Consider the following 15,674-nt stretch of genomic DNA (forward strand, 5'->3'; position numbering starts at 1 on the left):
GTCGTGATATAGCGAGGTGGGAGACGTGAGGAGGTAGCAGAGGAATGCAAACCGGGCCTGTGGTGGAGACGGCGTAGGGGCAGCTGGTGGGTTGATGCTGTTGTCGACCTGTTGTCCGATATCAGAGTCTGCTGGGCAACGTGGGACCTAGAGTTCGCAGAGTTCGTCGAGTTGGGTGAGTTTCTGTGGCAGTAGCTGATGCCGTTCCGTTTGACTGGCTGCTTTCGTGGTCAGTGGTTTGTTGGTGGTTGGTTTAACTAATTAAATGGAGGAAGCGCCAAGACTGCGGCGGACACATGTTAATGCAATCAAAACCAACTACAAACGACGAGTCCACTGAACACAGCTACACAGTAGAGGGGTATTTTGTTATTTTATTTATTACGTGGGATACATATCTCCTTGTTTGTTGTCTCGAAGATCCAGAGAGCGCCTTAAACTGATGTTTGCTCTGCGTATTATCGAATATACCGATATACGGTGCTTTGATGTTAGTGCCACTCTACGGGGAAACCGCAATATGCTCCGTATCGAATAGCTGTCTATGCAGAAATCGCTAAAGGATAGAGAGTCCACCCACCCCTACATACATATTTAAGCTCCATACTCTTGAAGAGATCGCGATTCCGATCCTGACCTCCTACAGACCATATCGAGATCATCATGAAAGGTACAGCACCTCTTCTCTCCTATGCTTACGGAGCAACTTTCGCCTGATCTTAACATCTCCTCTTCCAGCTGTCCTGCAACGAGTCAAATCGGCATCGGTCACTGTCGACAAACAGCTCGTCTCTTCCATCGGCAAGGGTCTCCTCGTCTTTGCCGCGGTCGGCCCCGAAGACACTCAGAAAGATGCAGAGTCCCTGGCAGCGAAGGTGCTGAAGCTGAAGATATGGCCTGATGATGCCGGAGGAACGGTATGCCCTTAAACGCCTGACCCATGCTCCAGTTCTGGAACAGTCTCTAACTCCTGAGTTAAATTGCAGTGGAAGAAAAGCGTACAAGATATAAAGGGCGAAGTTCTATGCGGTACGTAAATACAAACCTCAGTTCAAATGGAAAGCAACAGATTCTCGGGATGATTTTTTACAAGTTAAGAAAAGAAAAGAAAAGAAAAGAAACAAAAAATACCCTAAACTTTTACTGACAGGTGGAATGATGTACTACTCCCTTCTTTCTCTCTGCGTAGTATCCCAATTCACGCTCCACGCCCAAATAAAACGAGGAAACAAACCCGACTTCCACCGCGCAGCCGATGCAACAAAAGCGAAAGAGCTGTACGACTACTTCTACAGCAAAGTGAGCGAGATGTACGAGGCAGACCGCGTCAAGAACGGCGTCTTCCAGGCGATGATGGATGTGGGGCTGGTGAACGACGGACCGGTGGGTGTGGATTACCGCAGCGAAGATGGAGCGGTATATGCTTAGATTCTTCTTCCTACCTCCTCTGGGCTACCTTCTCTATGTCCCTTTTGGATATGCGTGCGAGTGGATATGACGTGGATGCTGACGGTTCGAGCATAGGTTACCATTCAAATCGACACGACGTTGCCTAAGCGGGAGCAGAAGACGGATGGGAATGGGAATGGAGACAGTAACAACGAGAAAGTGAATGGAACTGCAAAGGGACCTGGAGAGGATGCAGCGAAGAAAGATTCCGTTGGGAGACAGCTCTATGAATTCAAGCTGCCGGCGTCATTGTTGGAGTGAAGGACGGGTTTTATTTGACGGTGTTAATTATATATATATATATATATATATCCACTGATTATACCACATAGAGGATCTGAACATGAATGTACGACTACTATGCATATATTTGCCATTTAGTATCTGCATTTCCATCTGATAACAGTTAACTATTTCTTGCAATCTGATATGCGATGGCTGGTGGGGCGGTTTGCACTGTTTGTCTAGAAGCTTCTACGAGACTCCAACCACAAAACAACATCTATACCAAAATCTATCTATAAGTTTATACCCACCTACACCATTATCTCACGCTCGCTTTCTTCCTCTCTCCCACTCGCTTTCTCCTCTCTCTCACTCGCTCTTCCTCTCTGCTGTCTGTGAGTCTCCTTCTGCCTTCACTATGGCCGAAGCTACAGGTACCTCCTCTGACTCACTCCCCTTCCAACCAAAACCCGCAGCCCCCGTGATTGCGCTTGAACGTGACTGACATGGTATCTCTGCTGTGCTGGGCACGTAGGTCGACCGCGCGTCTTCTTTGACATTGAGATTGGAAATAAGCCTGAGGGTCGCATTGTCTTCGAGCTGGTACGTTACTCTCTTCAATGTCTGGAGAGTTGAAAGTTGTTGAATTCAATTCCCGATTGAACAGGGGGAAGCTGACTGTGCAATTCGACTCTAGTTCGACGATGGTGTGTTTGTTGCGTGACTACTGCTTGAAATGTCCAATGTTTATTAACTCGTCATACAGTCGTCCCTAAAACTGCAGAAAACTTCCGCGCCCTCTGTACTGGCGAGAAGGGCGAGGGGAAGTCGGGGAAACAGCTCAGCTACAAGGGTATGCATATCCATGGACCTTCCACCCCCTTCGCCCCGGGGGACGCACGAAAGAATATCCAATTGCGCATAACTAAGCGCCTCAAACAGGCTCCATCTTCCACCGCATCATCAAACAATTCATGATCCAGGGTGGTGATTTCACTGCATTCAACGGCACAGGCGGCGAATCAATCTACGGCGAGAAGTTCGACGACGAAAACTTCGATCTGAAACATGATCGCCCTTTCCTATTGTCTATGGCCAATTCCGGCCCGGGAACCAACGGCAGCCAGTTCTTCATCACCACCGTCCCAACCCCGCATCTCGATGGGAAACACGTCGTCTTTGGTGAAGTCATCACTGGCAAGGGGCTCGTGCGCAAAATCGAGAAGTCCCCGACAGACACGAGCGATAAGCCACACAAGGAGGTTAAAGTGGTGGACTGTGGTCAGCTCTCTGGTGACAGCTATGAAGCTGCGAAGGAGGTATCTGTCGATGAAACCGGTGATAAATACGAGGATTACCCAGAGGATGCCGGGGAGACACTTTCCGGCGCGGAATATTACAAGATCGCATCTGAGGTGAAGGAATTTGGCAATAAGGCGTTTAAGTCAGGAAACCTCGATCTAGGTCTTGAAAAATACCAAAAGGCCCTCCGCTACCTGAACGAGTGCCCGGAGCCCTCCGACTCCGATCCGCCAGAGCTACAGGGCCAAATGTCCGTCCTGCGCTTCACGTTACATTCCAACTCGGCGCTGTTGGCGAATAAATTGAAGCGCTTTGACGATGCGCAGAGCTGGGCTGGGTTCGCGCTGGAGACGGCCACGGCCGCGCAGGCGAAGGATACGGATCGGGCGAAGGCGTATTATCGACGTGCGGTAGCGCTTGTGGGGCTTAAGGATGATGAGGCTGCGTTGAAGGATTTGGTGGAGGCGAGTCGGCTGGCGCCTGGGGATGCGGCGGTTGTGAGTGAGACGGCTAGGGTTAAGAAGTCTATTGCTGAGCAGCAGAGGAAGGAAAAGGAGATGCTTAAGAAGTTCTTCCAATGAAGAGCGGAGCTGTAAAGGGGGCCAAGGGGATGAGGGGTTTGAAGGGCTAGTGGGAGATTTGTGAGGACTGGTGGTTGAGTGGTTGTTTGAGGGGCAGTGCAAAGTAGAGCGGAGCGGAGCTTGATATATTACCTGACTACCTAGATTGTTAATTACGGAGGAAGTTTGTTCGCGGCATATCCTCGGTTGTGGTTGTGCTTGCGTTGGTTGTTTTTGATCAAAAAACGGAAAAACAGGAAAGAAAATAGAAAAAGAAAAGAAGAAAAAAAAAAAAAAAGGAAGGACAAAAAGAAAAGAAAAGAAAAGAAAAGAAATACGCAAATATTGAACCAATATCTGCTTTTTGTCATTTTTGTTTACCCACCCCTCCCCCTCTTTTTCCCGTTAGATGAGCGTGTTGAAGTTACTGTCATTAAATATTTGGTTGAAACCCGGTTCTTCTCCATACTTAACGTCTTTTCTGCCACTGTCTTCGTCTCCCGTCTCTGCCTTTGCGACCTTCACCTGGCCTTTACTGTTCCTTTTTTTTATCTGGGGCGTTTATGATGCCGAGTACTCACATAGATAGCTATGGTTGACCCTGATCAGGTTTTGTCTGCTTAAACCAACTTATTATGTTTCTGGTTGCGAGTTCTCATTCTCATTTCTCTAGTTATATATTCCAATTTTTTGATGGATCGGGCATCAAAGGAACCCGTTTTCAAGTTCATGCCCTCAGTTCTCAGACCATCTTTGCATGCAGCATGCAAAGCCCCGGATAGATTATCCGCTCTGCTCAACACTCCCCCGTTCGCCATCCCGAGACCGTACAGCGCCAGATTAAAGCTTCAAATCGGCAATGACAGGGGCTGACTGCTGACATATGTCAAATAACAACTATTGCCGAAGAGTCAGCTACGCTGCCTTCGTTTTTGCGTATTTCGTTTCTGTCAAGTTCCAATGGTTTTCGTCTAGGATAACTATATGTGCTCGACGCTCGTGGCTGCTCGAGGCTCTCAATTCCTGGCTGCCTGTTCTCTGAAAAACCAGCGAGAATAATCTTAAATACCAATGGAGTTCTCAGCGTTAACTACACACACACACAATACATGTATATGCCCTCATTTCCTGGGATAAATTAAACGTTTCACCGCCAACACTGATCCCAAAACGGCGCTGAATCCTGCCTGGCGCAATGCGTTGCTACATTTCATCGTCGCTGAAGGATGACGGGATGGGTCTCCCGTTGAAACAACCAAAGGTCATCATTGACCACATCACGTTCAAGAAGATGGGTGTTCTTAAAAAACTAGCGTCGAAGTCGGGTTTGTATTCTAAAGAGGTTGGGTTCAACCCCTTTTCTTCCTCTCGTTTCCATTTCTGGTTCCACGGGGGGTACATGGCGAAAATGCAATACCTCGTGATATGACCTCAACTAATATTCGGATAAGATGGATATATTCGACCTACGCTGGCAGCCATGTTGCATTTTGGTTCGAACTATCCACGGCTGAAACAAGCTAAAACGCAAGTATGATTCCGGACGGGTTGCGCGGGTACTGTTTGTGTGTTGGAGGCGGGGACTGAGTTGAAACCAGGGGAAAGACTGCCGAGTTGGATGTGAAGGGGGGACTTGCAAAGCGGTCACCGTGACGAATCTAGGTGACCATGCTGAACCATTGATTTTATGGATGGACGCGGTAGCCGCGGGATACTATATTACGTTGTGCAGAATTGGCAATTGGGAGTTTTGAGCATCTGAAAAATGGATGTAGGTTGGTTGAATGGTTGAAAAAGGTCTGCTGTCAGTAAAATTTGTGTCAAAGATAAAAAAAACTCTCTGTCCGAAATGAGTGGCGGACGGAATATTTACTCCCTCAACCACATCAAAGAAACAACTAAATAAAATACATTCGTGCAAAGCTTCGTTCGAGGCAAACTCCCTCAACTCAAGAATCATTCAACAGCAGCATTTCAAACATCGTAGCCAAATAAATGAATAAATGCATACAGACGGACGTACACGCATACCAACGTTTAAGACGATAGATAACAGCTCCAAGCAGTCCCCAAACCCAGAAGAACACCCCCTACTTCATTCTATCACTTGTATACGCACAGCTGCCCATGTCCATCTTCACCACCTTCGACTCAGGCCGAATATCAAAATCAAAAATATCCATGGGCACCCCCAGTGTCGTGCACGCATTTGGAATATCCACCAAGCCTGCAATATGCCCTTGCACAGGCGCACAACTCAGCAGCAAATAAATCTGGTAATCATCATAGCCATAGCGGCGCAGGTACTCGATGACACGCATGCAAGTTTCACGATACGCAACCGTGGCATCCAGGAAATGCTGTTTGCCGTGGTGATCGACACTGAAACCCTCGAAGGTCAAGTAGCGGCCAGGGCTGAACTGTGGCTCCACTGGTCCCGGGTGGAAGATGGGCGACTTCATTCCCATGTGCGCCATGCCGTTCTTGATGACGTTGAATTTTATGGTGATGACGCCAGCCATCTCGATGGCACCGCAGAAGGAGATTTCGCCGTCACCCTGCGAGAAATGGAGGTCGCCTACGGAGAATTTGGCGCCCTTCACATGGACGGGGAGATACACCTTACTCCCCCTGCTGAGGTTTTTGATGTCGCAGTTTCCACCGTGCTCGGGCCGGCCCTGTGGGTTGTGGTGGTGGTGGTGGTGGTGGTTAGAGTTTTGCTCGTAATGATATAGTTGAACGCGGAAAGGAGACGTAATCTTACAGGAATGGTTCTCGCTCCCTCCCTGCCCACTTTCGCTTTGATGGCATCACTAGCACTGCCTGCGTGCACATTGATTGGCTCAGGTGGCTTAGCCACAACCTTTACGGAACCCGCATTGGCCGAGAGGAGATCACCTTCGCGCCTGTTCCATTCAGCTAGGACCTCGGCCGACGGGGCACAACCCAGGATCCCTGGGTGGATCAATCCAGCAAAGCGGACATGCGGGATGTGGCGAGACGAGCAGAATATGCCCTCAAAATCCCAAATTGCTTTTGCGCTAGGTGTCATATGTTTGATATAAGTTTCTGGAGCTTTGCAAACGCATACGTAACTAAAGGGGGGGCAAGATGAAACATCCGAAAATTACATACGCATTGGGATAGAACTCGTCCAGAAACCCGCCTCCATTCTTCGCATCAAAGATGCCCGTGAACCCCCATGGCTGGTCCTGGAATGGCTGGACGTCCTGAATCTCCACTAGTAGCACGTCGCCTGGTTCCGCAGTTTCGATCTCAAAGGGGCCCGTCAGATAATGCACGCGAGTCAAGTCGATATCACGCATGTCGTCGGCGGAATCGTTATTTTTAATCTGTCCGCCGGTCCAGTCCAAGCATTCGATCTTGACGACTTCCCCATTCTTGATCGATGCGCATGGTGGAACTGAGCTCATACGTCTATTAGCTAATATATACATATACAGTAGAGTACATCAATCCTTATGGATAACCGGAGCATCAGTTGACGTTTACGTACTGTCTGGATGCCAGCGGTTCTAGATACAGAAGGGGGTTTGAGTAGTTAGCCAGGCATTGTGATCTTAATAGCACACAGTAGCTGAGGCATGTTCAAATGAGATCAGCATCATACATGCAAGCCCTTCTGCTCCGATGCTGGCTTATTAAGATCGACCTTCATGGCCGTGCGAATTCCCTTGAGACCCATGATTTGAAGATAACTATGGTGTCGCTCGCTGGTAGGTCTGTTCCGGAGGATTGGAATATGGTATGTATGGGAGGTGAATTGTCAAGTCTATCCACTGCGTAACCAGCCAACAGAAAATAAAATATACTATACAAAAGCAACAGAAAGCCCGAGGAACCAAACGGGAGAGGTCCCAGGTTTTATCTGCCCTGCTCATAAGGCTAATTGGCAGGTCTGATAAATCTTCCCCGCCAGCTACCTTAACATCCCAAGGTTTGGCAAGCAACAACCCCGCATCGGAGACACGGAAGTTCAAGTTTTGGAGACACTAGTTAGTCGGCAAGTCCATAGGGCAGGAGAATAACTATTACGAATCATCGAGCAGGGGATAGTTCCAGGATAGAGTTGAGGCGTCTCAACCATCCGTCATATCGGAACCCGGGTGCTATCCCTCTCTGAAACCTGAAAATACTGGCGTGAGCTAAGAGCAAAGGATAGCAGCTAACTCACTATCACTAGTTAGTAGTTTGGTTAGCTGGCTACGAGAAGACGCCGCACCTAAGCAGAGTTAATTAGCACCTGACGATTTGTGGGGGCGGGGCGGGGGGGGGGGGGGGGGGGGGGGGGTGTGTGGGTTGGGGTTTGGTGGCTCTCCGGCTATCAGTATGGCTCCCTCTATCGGCTATTACCCGCCAGTCGCCACTAAAGTTTAGGTGCTGCCAGCCCCAACCGACGCCAAAATGCGGGGAAAGCTTTAACTAAACCAAAGTCGGGGTGGGCCCAAACGGAACATTACCGCGGGGGGGTTGGGGGGGGTGAGAGGGCATTGCTCTGGTGGGGACTGCCTGTCCAATCAGGGCAGCCAAGCTGCTAATCTTGGAAAGCGAGTGAAACCCTAAATGGCTCATTGGACCCCAAATCCAACACAAGACACGCATGTTTGTTCCCAAGCGTCTGGACTCTTTTGAGAAACCACAAGGAACGATGTCGGTTGTGGGCCACCTACCGCGAAAATTCCTACCCGGGAATTTTGGATCCCCGGACAATCATGGAATCCACAATGCCAGCTTATCAAAACGTGTCAACCCAGTCTTGAGCCTTTATCACCTGGACCAAGATACGGGGTTAATCCTCTGTACAGATCTGATGTTGTGTGGAGGGAGGGGCAGAAGGCCGGTGGAAGTGGTCTAGAAATGACCAATAAAACCGCTGTTTGCTAACTAGTTACAGTCAAGAAGGCCCAATTCGACAACTTGGTCGAGATGAATTGCTGTTAATCTAAAAAATCATACCCACGCTTGTTGAAAGCCCCAGTGAACGTGAACGCCGAATCCATCCCCCTGCTGCCAGATAACTAACTACATCTGTAGTTGATGGATTTCCAGGTAGAGTTAGACTCAGAGCTAACCCAGGTCAAGCTAGTGGTCTTCATCATCAGGCAGACTTCTGAATGAGCAGACGGTCAACAACAACAACATCAACATCAACATCAACAACATCATCATCATCATCATCATCATCATCATCATCATCATCATCATCATCATCATCATCATCATCATCAACAACATCAACATCATCATCATCATCATCATCAACATCATCATCATCATCATCAACATCATCATCATCATCAACATCAACGACGACGACAACGCCAAGTTGAGGCTTCCTCGAAGTGCCCTGGGCGTCCCATCAAATAGCTGGTGTCCCTTTATTGGCTATTGTTGCTTGTCTTGCCAGTAATTTTTCTTTTTTTTTTTTTTTTTTTTTTTTTTTTTTTTTTTTTTTAGGAAAGTCAATTGGTCCTGCCCATCCGTGGGACATCGTTGTTTGAAATCCCCCTCCACAACAGCGCTCCATGCCAAAGGGTATGAGAAAGGCGGGGCTGAAAGTACAATGGCCCCCGCGGGGATCTATCCAAGTCTCCCTCTCCCTCCAGAGATCATACTCAGCGTTGTCTGGAATATGGAGAAGTCAAGCCATCGTCTGAACTTGGCTTTATGTTCTCGTTATTTTTACGATATAGTTATCCCTTTCGTCTCTGAGAATATCAGGTTGGTCGAACCCGAGACTCGGGTGATCATTTCCCTAGTCCAAACTCTCCTGCGGAGCCCACACATCGCATCGCGCACTTATACCCTCGAAATTAATACTTGGGAGACGGAGCAGAATTACGACATAAACATCGGTGACTCTCCCGAGACACTACCGCGCCCCACGGCTGATCTACGCATTGATAGAAGTCTGGTCAATGAGGCGGTCCAGCGACTTTTCACCCCCACTGATGAACCTGCACGATCCAAATTGATGGCGCATTTGCTCGCTGGCAACGAGGATGCCTGGGTGGCCCTGCTGCTGTTCTCCGTACCCAGGCTTCGAAAATTAAGCCTTGTTGTGCCGTATAACACTGATCATGTGCTGAGATTGGTCAGACGCGCCGCAGTACGGGTGCCACCCTTTGATACGCGACCAGCGTTAAACCATCTCTCCCACCTGTACGTGAAATGGTGGGATACTGAAGGTTATCTTAATTCCTTGTTCGTGTGGCCCTTCTATTTCTTCCCATCTATGCAAAGCGTAACTTGCAAAAAGATTGGAGATCCTCCACTGTATCGTGGTGAAGAAGATGTAGTAACTGAAGGGGAAGTTGAAGGTGGCAATCTCTCTAAAGACCACGTCCTGTCTTTAGAAAACCTTCCCAAAGCTTCTCAAGTGACCCAAATCAACATAACCAAGAGCCATACCAGTGACGGCATGTTTAGCAAACTCCACTTCTGCGAAAAACTCAAGTCTTTCAAATTCGAACACTGCGATAGCTATTCATACTACTCCAGTTTCCAGCCAACTCACTTTTTCCAAGGCCTTTCGCTCGCCAGACACACCCTCGAGCACCTCTGGCTCGCTTACGATTACGATTCCTACGACGGAGACGAGCATTACGAAGGAGACAACGACGCTTTCGGCTCCCTGACCCACTTCACGGTCTTGAAGACGCTGACCATGAGCGCCATTAACCTGATAGGTAAGAACTATCTGCTGGACAGAGATGATCTTAGGCTCCGCCCCGCAGCTGCACAGCGTCTTGCGCAAGTCCTTCCGGCATCGCTGGAGTCCCTTTCCATGATCCACATTGAAGGAAACCAGTACATTCCCGTTTCCCTGCAGGTAGAGAATTTGCTGCAGCCGACAACTCTGTCCGCATGCACGCCTCGGCTGGCTTTTGTGAATCTCCTCGGCGTGTTTTGCGAGTGGGAAGTATCGTCCACTACGTATAGGTATTCCGAGAGAACGCCAGTTTTTCGGCCAGATGTCCTGCGGCGGGCAGCGGAGCTAAATGACATGTGTGCATCCGTTGGGGTGAAGTTTGGAATTATGGACACCCGCGTTGCACTTTTTGCGGAGACGGAAGAAGATTCATATTAACGGGGAAGAAAGAAACACCAATGGAATGGGGATTTCCATAGGGTTGATTTTATTTTATATTTTTTTATTGCTTTGACATTGGGGGCCTCTCGTATCATCTTTGTTTCATTTTTTGAAAATCAATTGAAAATCAAACAGGGAGCTAAGTAACTATATGTAGTTACATATCTATCGATCTAGGTCACACGTTAAATTTGGAAGACTTTTTCTTGAGGGCTGCTTTTATACATCAAGTAAATGCATTATTTCCTCAAAGGGCAATATCAACTTGCTCTCAGACGGTTATGTAGAAGTGTGATATTGACCTGCATCAAATCAGAGATTTGACAGATGCATGTAACTCGCTGCCGCACTCCTCAAAAAATATACACTATTCTAGAATCCAACATAGGCGGATACCCAGCCCAGCTGTTTGCACCCAAAATAACCACAGTGTTCCCATTGTAGCTGATATGTGCCCGACTGCCCAATTGCCAACTCAGAGCTTGCCTGGCACTGCTCAGCCTCTCAAATCCTCACAAGTGGGAGTGTTTCGAATAGATGAAGAAGGATATATCCATCAAAATAGCGAACACATTATTCAGTTCTCTACTAATTTGTGAGAAAAAAACATTATCTAACCATTCTAATGATACTGCTACCCAGCTCAGTCAGCTGTTTGACAGAGCAAGACCCTCACAGTTCCATCTCAATTCTTTCTATCAAACAGGAGTGTTTTTAATACCACCTGCGGTATTCAATGCTAAATGATGAGAATTGGCAAAGTGAATCAAGAAGTCAATTCTTTCTTCATGACAGTACATAAGAAGAGGTTGAGTATAGAAAACAAAATTACACAGGGATAGAGATGCTCACAAAGACGCCTGCTACCTGTAGCGGAGAACATTTCATCAGAAAACACTGTCAAACTATATTGAATTGACAGGTTATAATGTCATAATAAACAACAAAGAGCGAGTTGACTATAACATAAAATGTAAACTTTAGCATTTATATATATATATATATATATATGTATATATGATTGTCCACTTCAAAACTCGGTCAGCAAGGAATAAGTATTACTGTGTCTGCTATTTCTCCGAGCTTTTCTGTTCTCTTCTACTGTTGTCAACAAACCTGCGACACGGGGCACTGATCAGGGAATGGAATTTAGGGGCGGGAGACTGTACACGGAGATGACGCAGAACACGAACTTGATGTGGAGGTGAAGAGACATTCCAGTCACTCCTGTCCTGCTCAGCAGCATACAGTCCATATGACCGATGCTGGATGGAGCAGCAGCACTCATTCCCCTTCTACAGTGCCTGAAGCATACTCAAGAAAATGAGCTACCACCCTGAGCTCCCCACGGTTGAGAAATCGAAACCGTCTGAACATCCCACGACGAGATCGCTTCTCAGGCGATAGACTGTGTGTGTGTTTTATTCGATCTTAGAACACAGAAGTTGATTCGTTGGAGAATTATCCTCGTTCTGCAGAGCCGTCGTACGCCGAGCCAAGGCATGGCACGGGTGGATTGCGGAGGGGGAAGATGATTTTGTAGATATTTCAGCTTATTTTGTTAATAATGAATTGGGCACATATTAGCTACAATGGGAACACTGTGGTTATTTTGGGTGCAAACAGCTGGGCTGGGTATCCGCCTATGTTGGATTCTAGAATAGTGTATATTTTTTGAGGAGTGCAAACTAGTCGGCAGCGAGTTGTATTTGTCAGAGCCTCAGTCAAACCAACCGCTTGCATTTATTTACACACACACGCGCCCTCATGTAACTACTAAACTGAACCTCTCTCCTCTGCAGCCCCAACTCAACTGCGCTCAATAGATGGTATAGCATCAAAGATCCCTAACGTTATTATAGCAGTTCGTTCCCTTTCACCATGGTGAGTCGTGAGGCATTGAGTTTCCTGTTTCTGCTCTCTTTGGCTAACATGTCGAAGTAGATACTGCTCTCCGATCTAGTCACACAATGGCTGGCTTGGGACCAGGTATGTATGCAATGCACATTGCATACAGCACGTCCTCTTGAATAGATAAGCAAGGAACCGCCATACAATTTTACCTTCTGGCTATTTTCTGTCCGCCTATATTTTTGCTGAGGGAATGAATGCAACGGATTATTAACCCTAGGCTTTGCCGCCGCGCCGGTGATATTTTTTATTTTAGGACCCTCAAACCCGCGAGGAAATCATTTGCCTCCGCGATGAGAAGAAGGATGATGAATTGGAGAAGCGGCTCCGAAAATGTATGTCCTTTATGTAACTGCTGCGCAATCAATCAAATCCAGGACTGTGTGTGTCAGTGGTTTTATTTAGCGTTACAGGGTTCCCGTCATAAGAGCGACATCATTGAATTCTCGTCGCTAACATATCCTGTATATATCCAGATATCGAATTCGGCACCGCAGGTCTTCGCGGTCGTATGCAAGGCGGCTTTTCCTCCATTAATGCCCTGACTGTTATTCAAGCCTCACAGGGGCTAGGGAAGTTTATCGAACAGTTTCACTGTCGGAGTCCCGCCCAGGGCGCGGGACAGGACTCGCCCACAGTCATCATTGGCCGCGATGCACGGCATAACTCGGAGAAATTTGCCGCGCTGGCTGCGAATGCGTTTGCTGCGCAAGGGATTCGTGTGTTATGGTATGAGAATGCGGGGCCGACGCCGCTGGTGCCATTTGGTGTGTTGGCACATCGAGCGGCTGCCGGGGTTATGATTACGGCTAGTCATGTGAGTTATTTATATGCTATTCGGGTATACCTGGGCTGTTCTTACGATCTGGTGCTTTTACTGACAGCTTGCTTTCTGATGTGGTGTTAGAATCCTGCATGTGATAATGGTTTGTGCATATGCCAATCGGGACGGTGGTTGCTTGATGTGTGGTTTGGCTAAATAATGTCCTCCATGAGTAATTAGGATACAAAGTGTTAGCTTCTATCTGGGAATATCTATACATGTAGCAATCACTTACCGTGATTCTATAGATACACGTCAGCCGGCTGTCAGATAAATACTCCCATGGACGCCCAGATTGCTCAATTAATCCAAGAAAACCTGGAACCGTGGCCGTCCGCCTGGGCCACATTGGACCAGAACAAATATTTGACCCTGGATTCCTACGAGGATACAGCGAAAATGTATTGCGGCGCCGTCACCAGGTTCATTGTAGGTCCACATATGATCACTACGTCTAATTCGCTCTTGTTCACTTCGAAATAACAAAACAATACTGCAGAACTCAATCAGACTCACCACCGGTCCTCCAAGGCAATTTGTCTACACTCCCTTACACGGAGTGGGCTATGCAACCATGTCCCGCCTTTGCGAAGAGTTGGGGATAACAGACATGATCACCGTGGCCGAACAGCAGGAACCGAACCCGGATTTCCCAACCGTTGTTTTCCCCAATCCCGAAGAAGCCGGCGCATTGGATTTGGCCATGAAAACCGCGGACGCCGTGAATCGCAGCCTGATCATCGCCAATGACCCCGATGCTGATAGGCTTGCCGTGGCAGAGAAAGTCAAGTATGTCACAATTCCCCCCTCCCCTCTCCACTTCTGTGTTTGGTTCTGCTACGTCTGACCCCGGCCCTGATCCACTTGCCTAACACAACAACTGCCTTTTGCTTAACTCAGTGGCATCTGGGTGAAATTCACCGGCGACCAACTTGGCATCCTCCTTGCCTCCTACATGCTCGACGCAATCCAAGCCGAAACCCAGTCCCAGCAAGAAACCCCCACGCAACACACGAAAAAGATCGCCATGCTCACTACCGCCGTCTCAACAAGCATGCTCTCCAAACTCGCCGCTGCCGAATCCATCCACTTCCAAGAAACACTGACTGGCTTCAAATGGCTCGGAAACGTTGCCAGGAGGCTCCAAACTCAGGCCTCCGCTGACGACGCCTACACCGTCCCGTTTGCTTTCGAAGAAGCCCTCGGCTACATGTTCCCTGCAATCAGCTACGACAAAGACGGCCTAACGGCCGCCATGGTATTTCTTGCCGCCGAAACAACCTGGAGAGTCCGCGATGGGCTAACGCCGTACGAGAAGTTGATGGAGCTTTATGGAACGTATGGGTATCATGAGAGTTTGAATGGATATTTTGTCTCGCCGAGTAGAGGCGTCACGGACGAGTTGTTTGAGGGCATTCGCAGGGAATTCGGGCCGGTTGCCCGTGCCGGAAGTACTTCTACGGGAAGCATTGGGTCATTGCCGATTCTGCGGTGGAGAGATGTGACGCGGGGGGTTGATGTGGGAGAGGATTCCATTGCGGCTGACGGTCCGGGGAGTGAAAAGCGGTTGCCCGTCGATCCGAGCAGTCAGATGCTGACGGTGTGGTCTGAGCGGGGAATTCGGTTTACGCTGAGGGGCTCCGGGACAGAGCCAAAGGTTAAAAGTGAGTGTTTTGCGTTTTTGCTGTCTGCTGTCTCTGCACTGTTTCACTCTAGCAACACCCATCCACGCCATGGTGTTGTTTGATTTGATGCAGCTGGCTGGCTGGCTGGTTGGCTAATTCATCTATTGCTCCTAGTATACATTGAGAGCTGTTGCGACTCTCGCGAAGAAGCTGTCAAGGCCGTCTGTTACATGTTTACGACTGTGCTGGAGCATTGGGTAAAACCGCATGCCCCAACGATGACGTGGGCGCGAGAGATGGTTACGTCGTCTGGACATGTGCTTCGTGCGGCATAGCGGCTGTTGCAGTGTTTCCCACAAAGCTTCTATGTGGGGATTCAAGTTTAGTGCATTGGCATGACGATAAGAAGGGGCTATATGCATGCATGATGAATGACCATTTAAACTGAGATTCAGTTGACATGCACGTCGAATTGTGGTCATGATAACATAAGCTGGGTAAATAATAGACATGTATATAGTCTCAAGGTGTGTAAGCACTTTGTTTAATTCTCTTAATCTTTAATTTTTTTTTTTTTAAAAGTCTTTCGCTGTACCAAAAGGAAAATCAAAAATACAAGTTTGGGGGATGTTTAAATGTAGAAGCTTAAGGCGGTAAAAAAAGAA

The 15,674-nt window shown here is 48.1% G+C and overlaps 5 protein-coding genes across 5 annotated transcripts; 4 read left to right on the forward strand and 1 right to left on the reverse strand.

The window, feature by feature from the left end:
* Positions 1–663: 663 nt before the first annotated feature.
* On the forward strand, positions 664–1,710 carry PADG_06487 (D-tyrosyl-tRNA(Tyr) deacylase; the record flags this gene model as incomplete). Its single annotated transcript, XM_010763468.1, has 5 exons — positions 664–670; positions 739–917; positions 987–1,029; positions 1,190–1,383; positions 1,525–1,710. The coding sequence occupies 5 exons, from the start codon at positions 664–666 to the stop codon at positions 1,708–1,710; spliced, it is 609 nt and encodes a 202-aa protein (XP_010761770.1).
* Positions 1,711–2,092: 382 nt separating this feature from the next.
* On the forward strand, positions 2,093–3,557 carry PADG_06488 (uncharacterized protein; the record flags this gene model as incomplete). The annotated part of the gene is made up of 5 exons (XM_010763598.1): positions 2,093–2,108; positions 2,210–2,277; positions 2,372–2,381; positions 2,441–2,527; positions 2,617–3,557. 5 exons carry the CDS (start codon positions 2,093–2,095, stop codon positions 3,555–3,557), a joined length of 1,122 nt encoding a protein of 373 aa, XP_010761900.1.
* A 2,069-nt stretch (positions 3,558–5,626) lies between these two features.
* Positions 5,627–6,970, reverse strand: PADG_06490 (uncharacterized protein; the record flags this gene model as incomplete). The annotated part of the gene is made up of 3 exons (XM_010763469.1): positions 5,627–6,214; positions 6,301–6,577; positions 6,672–6,970. The coding sequence occupies 3 exons, from the start codon at positions 6,968–6,970 to the stop codon at positions 5,627–5,629; spliced, it is 1,164 nt and encodes a 387-aa protein (XP_010761771.1).
* Positions 6,971–9,120: 2,150 nt separating this feature from the next.
* Positions 9,121–10,647, forward strand: PADG_06492 (uncharacterized protein; the record flags this gene model as incomplete). The annotated part of the gene is made up of 1 exon (XM_010763470.1): positions 9,121–10,647. The coding sequence occupies one exon, from the start codon at positions 9,121–9,123 to the stop codon at positions 10,645–10,647; it is 1,527 nt and encodes a 508-aa protein (XP_010761772.1).
* A 1,570-nt stretch (positions 10,648–12,217) lies between these two features.
* PADG_06493 (phosphoribomutase PRM15) lies at positions 12,218–15,344 on the forward strand (the record flags this gene model as incomplete). The annotated part of the gene is made up of 10 exons (XM_010763471.1): positions 12,218–12,315; positions 12,513–12,534; positions 12,595–12,639; positions 12,818–12,896; positions 13,038–13,378; positions 13,469–13,491; positions 13,633–13,813; positions 13,884–14,173; positions 14,285–15,048; positions 15,184–15,344. The coding sequence occupies 10 exons, from the start codon at positions 12,218–12,220 to the stop codon at positions 15,342–15,344; spliced, it is 2,004 nt and encodes a 667-aa protein (XP_010761773.1).
* Between the last annotated feature and the right edge of the window lie 330 nt (positions 15,345–15,674).

The sequence above is a fragment of the Paracoccidioides brasiliensis genome (genome assembly GCF_000150735.1).
Source record: "Paracoccidioides brasiliensis Pb18 unplaced genomic scaffold supercont2.8, whole genome shotgun sequence".
NCBI lineage: Eukaryota > Fungi > Ascomycota > Eurotiomycetes > Onygenales > Ajellomycetaceae > Paracoccidioides > Paracoccidioides brasiliensis.